Source organism: Vipera ursinii (assembly GCF_947247035.1).
Source record: "Vipera ursinii genome assembly, chromosome: 8".
Lineage (NCBI taxonomy): Eukaryota > Metazoa > Chordata > Lepidosauria > Squamata > Viperidae > Vipera > Vipera ursinii.
Window position 1 is genome coordinate 2,298,138 of NC_139519.1, and position 11,019 is coordinate 2,309,156.

Here is an 11,019-nt window from a genome sequence, read left to right on the forward strand (position 1 = left end):
TCAGAGAAGGACTGGAAGAACGGGCGCATTTCCCCAAAGCATCTGGTCAACATCCACTAATCGCAACAACAGAATGACGAGAGTTGGCAGGGACTTCGGAGGTCTTCTAGTCCAGCCGCCTCCCCGAGCAGGCGGCTACCGTTCGCCCTCCCCGACGAATGGCCCCCCACTCTCTTCCTACTCTCCGCCAGTGATGGAGCCCCCAGAGCGTCTGGAGGGAAGCCCCTCCGCGGGCTCCTTCGTGCCGCTGCTGTCCTCCCGGCCAGCGGCAAACCGGGCTCGCGGCTCCGCATCCCCGGGCTCCCGCGGAGGGGCGGGGCGGGGCGGGGCGGGGCGGGGCTGGCCGCCACCCCGCCCCCTTCGCAGGCGGGCGGGGCGGGGCGGGGCGAGGGGAGGCGGCGCCGCCCGCGCGCGCGCGCTGCCCGTCCGGCTCCGCAGCCCGTGCGGCATGGCCGAGGCGCAGCAGCTGCGGGTGCAGGAGGCCATCGACGGGATGGTGCAGGGCCTGGAGCGGGAGCACATCCGCAAGATGCAGGTCGGCGGGCGGGGGGCGGGCGGGGGGCCCCGGCTCCTCCGGGCAGAGCCACGCGGCCGCCCCTCGGGCGCTGGAGCCGGGCAGGCGGGCGGGCCGGGCCCCCGCGGCGCTTCCCTCCCTCGATCTCCCGGCGCCGGGCGGGTCGGGCGGGCGCGCGAGCGAGGCCTGACCCTGAGCGCCGCTCTCTTCCTCCTCCTCCCGGCAGGGCCTCATGTTCCGCTGCAGCGCGACCTGCTGCGAAGACCAGCGGGCCTCCATGCAGCAGGTGCACCGGTGCATCGAGCGCTGCCACGCGCCGCTGGCCCAGGCGCAGGCGCTGGTGACCGGGGAGCTGGAGCGGTTCCAGGTGAGGCGCCGCGGCCAGAGACCGTTGCGCCGCCGCGGGGCCCGGATTCTGCTGCCCTCGAGAGCGGCGCCTCCTCTGGCAGCATCGCAGGGGCTCGCCGGTCTCCCGAGGAGGAGAATCGTCCCCTCCGGCCCCTCCTCTCCTCCGGCCGCTTGGGCTGAAAATCAGGCCTCCGTTTCTCTCTATTGGCCGCAGGAAACATGAAAAGTTTGTGTGTGTGTGTGTGTGAGACACATAAAAACAGGCAGAGATTTGACTGGGCTGTTACAGCTGCCCTCTTGACTTGCTTTGCCATACTGTGAGGAATAAAAATTCAACTCCGAGGGTGCTGGAATCCAAAGAGGTTTTATTGACGCATTTGCAAAGGCTCTTGGGCCCTTCTATGGGCAAGGAAAGGGCCACACTTGAATCATTTCAGCACACGCTTCTATGTCCTGTCCCTTAGCCACATCCTTCTGTTCCAGACCCAGTTGATAGGTCCATTCTGGTCACATTCTGGTCACGTGCTTTCCGACCGCCTAGCAACCAGACCCTCCAATTATTAGGTCAAAAGCCCCTTTTGTTTCTGTCTTATCTCTCCTTCCTTATCTGTGGCATGATTTGTAACATCCTGCTAACTCAGGGTGTAGCTTATCCACAAGGTGAGCCTGTCTACCTGGACTGGATAATTGCAATTACAAAGCATTTATATCTTCCCTGGTCTATAAGAATGCCTGCTTTTCATCTAGAAGCTGTGTACGTAACGGAGTTCATGCTTCAGTTAAACATGGCTACACTTTGGTTCATAGTTATACTTTAAAATGCTAACTCTAGGCAGTTTTTATAAAGAATAAACCTTATATAAATTGAATTATATGCCATTCATAAACTATGTGCCATTCTACAATAATGTGCTTTGAGTCAGTGTATATAGTCCTTCTCTGTTCTTACTACATCTTCTTTCCTAAAAGCACCTTAGCTACTGTAAGTGCCTCTACATGTCTATTCCTTAAGCAGAAATGGAAAATTACAACATGTACATTTATCGTGTATTTCACAAATACTCTTGGCATCCCTGCCTAAGAAGCACCCCTGCTAAATTAAGGAGGGGGTGGCGGAACTGTTTGCACCACTTCCTCTCTCAGGATGGCTCCTGGCCTTGCAGCCCAAAGGTTCCCCAACCCTGAATTCCAAGGAAGCCCATCCTTTTACGAATCCGGGATCAGCTGATCTTCCTGTTGCATGAGGAGACGCCCCATAACTTCTCCGCTTTGCACGGAGCCTTCTGGCTGTGCTCACCTGTACCCACCTCTGGTTTTTCCCCACAGAACCGCCTCTCTCGCTGCACCATGCACTGCAATGACAAAGCAAAGGATGCCTTGGACTCTGGGAGCAAAGAATCGCAGGTGAAGCTTCAGCTGGAGAGCTGCGTGATGAAGTGTGTGGATGACCATGTTCACCTCATCCCCAGCATGACAAAGAAGATGAAGGAGACCTTGACCGGCATCACGCAGTAGTCCTGCCCTTGGGCACAAACCCAGGTCCGCCTAGGAAGGGTGCGGTAAACTTGATGAAACTAGGAAACAAAAGTGGGAATAAATTGGGTGCTTTCTTTGGGGTGGGGTGGCCCAAGAAGCACCCTGTCTTGTGGAGGAAAGGCTGCCAGTTGTCAGAATGGGAAACGGGTGGTTGGGTTTCCCCTAGCAGCTTATGGATACGTTCACAGGCCCAGGGAATTTCCCTGCCTTGTTTTGGCCAACTCTCCCTACCCTTGTGGTGATCGTGGGGAGGGAGAGAGGAGAGGGTGCTTCGTTAGTCACCCTGAAGTTTGTTCGCCTGTTGTCTTAGCAGGGCAGATTAACTTAGGCCAGTTAAAATTAATACCTCTGGTGCTCTATAAAGACACAAAATGACTATTTCTACAATCCTGCTAAAAGAGATGGCTTGTTCTGGGCTTTGTGATGTAACTGAGTGACAGAAGACACAATACTAAACCTTCTGAATTCTCCAAAGCTGCTGAGAGCTATTTGTGCTTTCATCCAAATCAGGCAGGGTTTGTTTGTTTTTTGTTCAGACAGCAGATATGGATATGTGTGCCTTAATACGTCCTGAATAGGGGAAAACGCACTCGTGTGTGCATCCACATCTGGGCCAGATCTAAGCAGAAGTGTTGTCACTGGCACCGATGACGAGGGATTCAAACAGGAAAGGAGCCATCGGAACCTGGAAAGCTGGGCTGCTTCAGTTGCTGAGTGAGTCAGAAATGAACATTTTAAGGGGTTTTAAAGATGCAACATCAAAATGTGAACTTTCTATCAAAATATGTGAGGTCTTTTTAGTTACTCCCCAAACAAATGTTTATTAAATTCTTAAAATCTTGTATAGTTTTGCATTATTTGCATTTGGTCTGTGTTTTGAGTTCATTTCGATATGGAGAATTTCTGTATTTGGCCGAGTAACCTTATTGGCTACTCCCAAGGCATTGTCCTGTTAGGGTTTTTTACTTGGAAAAGTGAGCTGGAAAGAATGGTTCCTTCTCTTCATTGCTGGCTTCGAGGGCAGAATAAATAGGAGCAGTGCATATATAAGAGGCAAGGAAATACCTGTGAGTGATTGACAAAAGTGATTCTTCCACCTTTGTTGATTTCTCTTAGCTGAAGTCAATTTGCCGACATAGCAATACCATGGCACACTCCTTAAGGTAGACATGTCAAACTTGTGATGTCACATGATATTGCACAACATATTGGAGCTTTTTCACCATTGCCAGCAGTGGGGTGGGCGCAGTTTCTTCATGATGCGTCCGGCCCATGGGCCGGCAGTTTGACACCCCTGCCTTAAGGGCTCCAGCACTCCATAATTTTAGCTTTGTCTGTTAGTACTTTGCCTTTAGTTGTTTGCTCCTAATTTTAGAGTCAAATAGTAACTCAGCTGTGGTTGAATGGAAAAGAAACTTGGCTGTATTTGTGGAAAGAGACTGAATTTCCTCCCCGCAGGCTTCAAAAAACAGGGAATGCTGGTCACTCCACTAAACTTATAGTGATCCATATTTCAGAAAAATAAAAATATACCTAAATGCTTCACACTGTCTCAAAAAATAAATTTTCTGTTTGTGCAGAAGAACATCTCCATCACTGGAGATTTTTAAGAAGAGACTAGACATTCATTTGTCTGAGATGGTATAGATTCTCCTTCTTGAGCAGGGGGCTGGACTAGAAGACCTCCAAGGTCCCTTCCAGCTCTATTCTATTCTATTCTGTTCTGTTCTGTTCTGTTCTATTCTTTAATTGACGTATTTCTTTGGTACAATTAATCTGCATTGACCTGTGGAAGTTCAAGGGAATTCCGAGTTAGCATTGCAATTAAGTACTATCCTGCAGTTGAACAATTGTGCACTGCTCCAATCCCCAGTGGATCCACAATTCTCTTAAATAATAAATAATATATGGATTGTGGATCCATAATCCACAGAATCTTTGGATATTGGGGTCACTGATTGGTGATCTTGTGGTTTATGAGTAAAATAGAAAATATTGCTTATGGGTTGGAAAAATACTGATCTGCAATCAGCTTAAGATCCCAATGGCCCTGTTTTTTTCCATCTCTTTGAATGTACGTTATTTTCTAAAAATGTGATTAGATACATTTTAAGTGACTAAACTATTGTTGCCTGAATTTTCTATGGGCTATACAGGTAGTCCTCGAATTACAAGTGTAATGGAGCCTCACCATTCCACTCGTAACTCAAAAACTCATAGAGTGAATCACTCCCTTTCTCATTAAGACGCACGCAGCTCCTTAAGTGAACATGAGGTATCTCAGGATGGGGAAGGCCATGGAGGGCCTAGTGATAGAACAGGCCCCCAAGGTGTCCACGACCCACTAAGATACCTCATGCTTCCCCCTCCCTTCCTGCCGCACCGGATTCACCTTGCAAAATCTGTCTCCTCTCTGCTGCAGTTCCTGCTGCCACCCAGATCTGAGGCCTTGGAATGCTTCCGTGCATCCTGCGCAGCCCAATCCGGACTCTGGAGGCCTTTTTCAGGCTGCTGCCGCCCGGATCTGAGGTTGGGGAACACTTCCATGCATCTCGCACAGCCCGATCCGGGCTCCGGAAGCCTTTTCCAGGCTGCTGCTGCCTGGAAACTGGCCGCCGAAAGGCTACGTAAGCGTTCCCTGGCCTTAGATCCGGGCCGCAGCAGCCTGGAAAAGGCCTCTGGAGCCCGGATCTAGCCTGCTGAGACACACAGAAGCATCCCCTGACTTCGGTTCTGTTCTCTGTTGCACAGAACAGAGGCCTAAAGTACCATGAGATCATGCAAGATCGGTAGCATGAGATCTCGCCCCACTGATCTCACGTGATCTTGCGTTACTTTAGGCCTCCATTCTCTGTGAATGCACCGAAAGCCTGGGGCAGCCAAGAAAGCGAAGGATCTCGACCTTTGCAGGGCGAGTATTGGAGGCCTGGTGCCTGGGGAGACTTGGGCAGGGCTGGGGAGGGAATAACCAAGGTGAATGTTGCAGAGCCACTGCGGTTGCTCAGAAGGGCGAACGGCTGCCGTGGTGCTGCAATATTCATAACTTCAGGACTTGCTCATAAGCACTAGGGGGCGCTCATCACGTAACTTTGAATGAGCGTCAAGTGAACGCTCCTAACTCCGGGATTACCTGTATTCTAAAGTATTTAAGAAATTTGTAGATTACTATAAAATGAATTCAACCCTGATGTTGGGAAACCTCATAAAAGTGTCCAAGACTGAATTTCTGGTGACGTCCAAGTCATACTCTTGCAGCTATTTCCTTGACAATAGGACAGAAGTAGCTTGCTATGGCTACCAGGATAGTTTTCAACTAGGGATCTGTAGTAGTTTCCATCCAGGTACTAGTCTGGTCTGATATTTCTGAGGATCAGCCAGGGTTGCCTAGATGTTCCACCTATTTTAGTGGATCACAGGCTAGTGCAGAAGAAACTTTCGTCGATTAATGAATAGGTCTGAGATATATATTTTTGTTAAAGCACTGTTTACTTTGGTATTGGTGGAGCAGTGGGCTAATGCCTCCTTAAGTAACACCAGCTGCCTGCAATTAGTGCAGGTTCGAGTCCCACCAGGCTCAAGGTTGACTCAGCCTTCCATCCTTCCGAGGTAGGTAAAATGAGGACCCAGATTGTTGGGGGCAATTAAGCTGACTTTGTAATAATGCCGCTTGGGGTGTGTGTGAAAGCCCTAATGTATACATAGAATGAAGGCTACTGCTAAGCTTGTAAGCTGCCCTGAGTCTTCGGAGAAGGGCGGGATATAAATGGAATTAAAATAAATAAATAAAATAAATAAATATTGGAAGTAGCTGAGGCTACCCTAAAGAAGAGAAGTGCTCTATGGCTGTTTATATAGTTAGGCTAATTACAACAGGCTTAATACAGCAAATTGAATGAAGATAGCATAGGATAGGATAGGATAGGATAGGATAGGATAGGATAGAACAGAATATCTTTATTGTCATTGTGTAACTCACAACAAAATTAATTGCTGTCCACAGTGCACACTACACACAAGTAAAAACCATAATAAATAAGCACATACATTCCACACACACATCCTTCACATATTATTCACCATTGTGCTCCCCCTAATATCGCACTTCAATGTTGCACTATACTGTGGTATTTAATATGGTTACAGCTCTGGGATTAAAATCTTTTTCAGCCTATTTGTCTTTGTTTTTATTATCCTGTACCGTCTGCCAGATGGTGATAGTTCAAAAACAGAATGTCCGGGACGAGATGAGTCTTTAAGAATATTTTGAACTTTTCTAAGACAACAGGAACTGTACAATTCTTCCGGCGGAAGGGGGGGGGAGAGGAGAGGGCAGCCAATAATCCTCTGGGCGATGGTAATGACCCTCTGGAGCACTTTCCTATCCGCTACTGTGCCGTTGGCAAAGCACACACAAATGCAGGTCAGAATGCTCTATGGAGCAATGGGAGAAGGTCACCAGCAGTTTTTCATTCAGTTGTTTCCTGAGAAATATAATCTCTGCTGTGACACGAGCACTCCAGGCCAGGTCCTCCTTTAGGGTAACACCCAGAAACGTAAAGCCGGCCACCCGCTCCACACAGTCTCCGCTGAGGATCAGGGGCTGAATGTCTGATCTATTCCTCCTGTGATCTACTATAGCTCCTCGGTCTCAGCTGTGTTGAGAACCAAATTATTGTCTCTGCCCCACGAGAGCAGCCGCCCCACCTCATCCCTGTAGGCAGCCACATCCCCCTTGGAGATAAGCCCACCACTCTTGTATCATCCGCAACTTTAACAGTAATATTGCTGGTATGAGTGGGGGTGCAGTCCTAAGTGTATAGCATAATCTGATTGGGTATGTACATACCACAGATTCAATGAAATAAGGGTACACTACACAGGGTGTACTACACAGACAAAAGCACTTACTGTTTTTGCCTGAAAGTAAGACCCGGTCTTTCTTCTGGAATCTGAAATAAGCACTAGGTCTTACTTTTGGTTAGGGCTTTTACTGGTACCAGCAGGCTGCAAGTGTGCGGGGGTGGGGCCTGCACATGGGGTAGAGATGCAACATGGCGGTGAGACTATGGTGGTAGACCAAGCCCTTCCTGTGCCAGGCCAGCCCCTGCAGCCTTGGGGCGGCCGTGTTGCCCGGTGGCGGGAAGGGTGCCGAGGTGGGGGCAGCCAGGCCAACGCTCCTTCACCTTTGCCCTGGGGATCCAGAGAGGCTGACTCCATGGCCTGGCTGAGCCCACCTGAGAGGTGAGCAGGGAGGCGGCAGCCCAGCACCAAAGCGGCAGGTGTTGCACTGGAAGCTCAGGGAGGGAGAGTGCTGAAGTGAGCAGGCGTCCTGCCATCAGCAGCCACGCCAGCTGCCCCTTCCCCACCAGAGCCGGAATGCCGCCACGTTTACCATGAGTGCCAGTAGATGTTGGCCTTCCTTCCAGCAGGCCTGGGCAGCTGTGAGACAGAGATGGGCCCATTTCAGCATCTTGCCACCTGCTTTGCAGCTCCGTAGCAGTTCTCTGCCACCGTGGAGCTGGAGAGCTTGCCAGACCAGATGCCCTCGCTTCCCCCAGGAATTGCATGTGTTTGCTTACCTGACTTCCAGCCCTGTCCCATTTCTTCTTTATGCTCCTCTGCCGCCCCATGCAGGGAAACAAGTTTGGGTGTGTGGCGTGTGTGTGTGTGTGTGTCAATCAATCAATTCCAACTTCCAGAGATCTTTTGTGAGAAGTTGGAATTGACCTTTCCCCCCCCCCAAGCTTCTTGTGTTTCCCTGCACGCAGCAGTGGAGGAGCATGAAGGAGCAATGGGACAGGGCTGGAAGGTAGGTAAACAAAGACATGCAATTCCTGGGGGAAGCGAGGGCATCTGGGCAGTGCTGTGGTAAACTCTCCACCTCCATGGAGAAGGAGCAGCCAGCATGGGCGCTTACGGCAGGACGCCCACTTGCTTCAGCACCCTCCCTCCCCGAGCCTCTGGCGCTCCACCTGCCGCTTTGGTGACTGTGGGCAGAGCTGCAAAGAGGGCCAGGTGGCCAAAAGCACCAGCAGTCTGGCTTGGAAGTGAAAGGGAAGAGGCTGGGCAGGGGAGTGGGGAATCTGCCCCACTTGTTCCATGGCTGCTTTCAGCTGAACCTCTTTGTGCCCAAAGGCGCAGCCATGAGGCTTGGCAGATTTCCCCCATCTGACCCACGGGAGGCTGTAGCCAGGCCTCCCATGCCTAAGGTAACCCTAACCCCCATTCCCACACAACCCTATGTGCAAATAGGAAGCCCTGGGGGGGAAAATTGAAAACGTTGGGGGGGGGGACCAGGGTTTTTCCTGTTTCCAAATTACTTTGGCTATGGCCTCTCGTGGATCAGATGGGGGGGGGGCTGCCAAGCCTCTTGGCAGCGGCATTGGGCGTGATGTGGCAAACTGCTGTGGCCAGCTGAAACTGGCTGCAGAACAAACCGGGCAGCATGAGAGGTGGCGGTAAGGTATACTATAGGTTAGCGGGGTACATGGGTCAGATTCCCCCTTCCCCACAGGCTTCGCCTTGTCGCAGAGACACTGGCAGCTCCTGTCAGAATCCATTCCCCCCCCCCCCCAACCTCATGTCTATGGTAGAAACCAGACGGAATTGGCGGCCGACTGCGCAGGTTCTTGAAGTACTTTCAGAGGGGACTTATATTAGGCCACCCCAAAAAACAAGCTGGGGCTTATTTTCGGGGAAAACACGGTAGAATTAGACAACCTTTGTATTTTAGAATAAGAATTATAGGTCCTCCTCATTGAGCAACCATAGTTGTGACCAGCGACTTTGGCATTAATCAAAGCAGTTGCTAAGTGAAATCATCAATGTGCTTACAATGTTCCTTCAGCTTTCCAGACCTGCAGAGATTATAAAAAGCATAAATGTGAGGATTGGTTGCAAAGTTACTTTCTCATCATTGTCCAAAATGCAAATGGTCACTAAAGGCAGTTGCTAAACAATACTACCTATACTGAATTAAGATTGTAGGCTACTGTACTATTTATTTCTTAAATTTAGTTGCTGCCTATCTCTAGGCAGCTTGCAACAAGAGTATAAGATGACCTTTATTGTCATTTTTTTACTGTGGGTACAACGGCACACATCAAAAATGAAATTTAGTTGCCCACTCTCAGTGAAACACATACACGACACACCTAAAACATACTACATACAACATATGTATAGACCCACACCCCCTACATATCCATAACAATAAAATACTAAATACTGTCCATCTTGAATATATAACGGAAGGAGGAAGCCTGAGAGTTCACAAGGTTAATGCTATATGGAATAAAACTATGGTTGAATCTGGATGTTCTGCTACAGATACCACGAAGCCATATGGATACCATGGAGAAGGTAACAAGGAAAACCGGTGGTGAAGAGGATGAGTAGTGTCCCAGACAATCTTACGGACCCTCCTCAAGCAACGCTTCTGTGCTGTGTCCCGGATGGGAGGGAGGGAACTGCCAATGATCTTTTCGGCCATCCTCACCACTCTGCATCGCCTTCCTGTCTGAAGCAGGGATGCTTCCAAACCAGACTGTGATGCTGTATGACAGGATGCTCTCGATCGTCCCTCTGTAGAAAGTGGTCAGGACAGGGGGAGGAAGATGAGCTTTTCTCATCCGATGCAGAAATGAAAGGAAAAAAGATAAAATGAAAAAAATACATCAATATTATAAAAAGATGAACGGTAGAGCAGCCACCTCCATCCAGCATGCAACTCCCCCATTGGGTTCCTAAGTTTCAGTGGTCTGGCTTCTATTGCATTTTTTTTTGCCTCAACATTTTTATGTCTGTTATTACGTAGACAAGAATTTATTTTGGCTTTGTGTAAGGGGTAATTGACTTGCCTTAATTGATGCCATTCTCCTACAATATCCAACCCGTTCTTACTTAGTTTAGGCCGAGTGAAGCCAGCCAGTGCTTGTTCTTTCCTGATGGGAGAGCAGCCCTGTTCTGCTTCCCCGGCCGGCGCATCCTGAATTGCGGGGTGGAGGTCACGTGACGGCGCCTGTTTCTCACGAAGGAGCGGATTCTCCAACCTGCAATTGGTGGTTATTTACGGCCCTTCCAAGAGGAGGAAAGTGCAGCCTTCCGGGAAGAGCTGCCTCTGCCCACCTTCCCCCCAAAGCAGGGCCGGCAACCTCGGCCCTTTTAGGACTCATGGACTGACTCGGGAACCCTGGGAGTTGGAGTCCATGAGTCCTGAAAGAGCCGAGGGTCTCCCACTGGCTTCCGGAGAGAACGGGGGGGGGGGCTCCGATCCCCACCGTGCCTGGTCCCCGGGGGTGACGAGAGTCCGAAAGGCTCGTGCCGCTGGTTCCTCCCACGCGCGTGGCGACCGAAGCCCGGCGGAGCCTCTACGGCAGGGGTCTTCAAACTGGGCCCTTTTATGACTTGTGGACTTCAACTCCCAGCTTTGCTGGCTGAGGAATTCTGGGAGTTGAAGTCCACAAGTCATAAAAGGGCCCAGTTTGAAGACCCCTGCTCTACGGAATCCAAAGCGCGCCGGCCAAAGGCCCGAGAGCGGAAGCCGCCCCCGCCGGAGCGCGCCTCGAGAAGGGGGCGTTCCCAGGGAGCCGGGGATTGGTCGCTAGGACGGGCGGCCCCGC

General features: G+C 50.6%; 1 protein-coding gene and 1 long non-coding RNA gene across 4 annotated transcripts; one reads left to right on the top strand and one right to left on the bottom strand.

The window, feature by feature from the left end:
- The first annotated feature begins 364 nt into the window (after window positions 1-364).
- On the top strand, window positions 365-3,240 carry FAM136A (family with sequence similarity 136 member A). 3 transcript variants are annotated; one of them, XM_083368140.1, is made up of 4 exons: window positions 365-535; window positions 741-881; window positions 2,189-2,416; window positions 2,935-3,240. In XM_083368140.1, the coding sequence occupies exons 1-3, from the start codon at window positions 449-451 to the stop codon at window positions 2,375-2,377; spliced, it is 417 nt and encodes a 138-aa protein (XP_083224266.1). In that variant the 5' UTR covers window positions 365-448; the 3' UTR covers window positions 2,378-2,416; window positions 2,935-3,240. The 3 variants fall into 3 exon arrangements, with proteins under 3 accessions (XP_083224266.1, XP_083224265.1, XP_083224267.1); XM_083368139.1 differs by having other exon boundaries at window positions 2,189-2,401; XM_083368141.1 differs by having other exon boundaries at window positions 2,189-2,401; window positions 2,977-3,240.
- Window positions 3,241-8,271: 5,031 nt separating this feature from the next.
- LOC310643669 lies at window positions 8,272-10,918 on the bottom strand. Its single transcript, XR_014493110.1, has 3 exons — window positions 10,678-10,918; window positions 10,301-10,449; window positions 8,272-10,019 (listed from the first exon to the last, which is right to left on the bottom strand). It is a non-coding gene; the product is annotated as an uncharacterized lncRNA (long non-coding RNA).
- Between the last annotated feature and the right edge of the window lie 101 nt (window positions 10,919-11,019).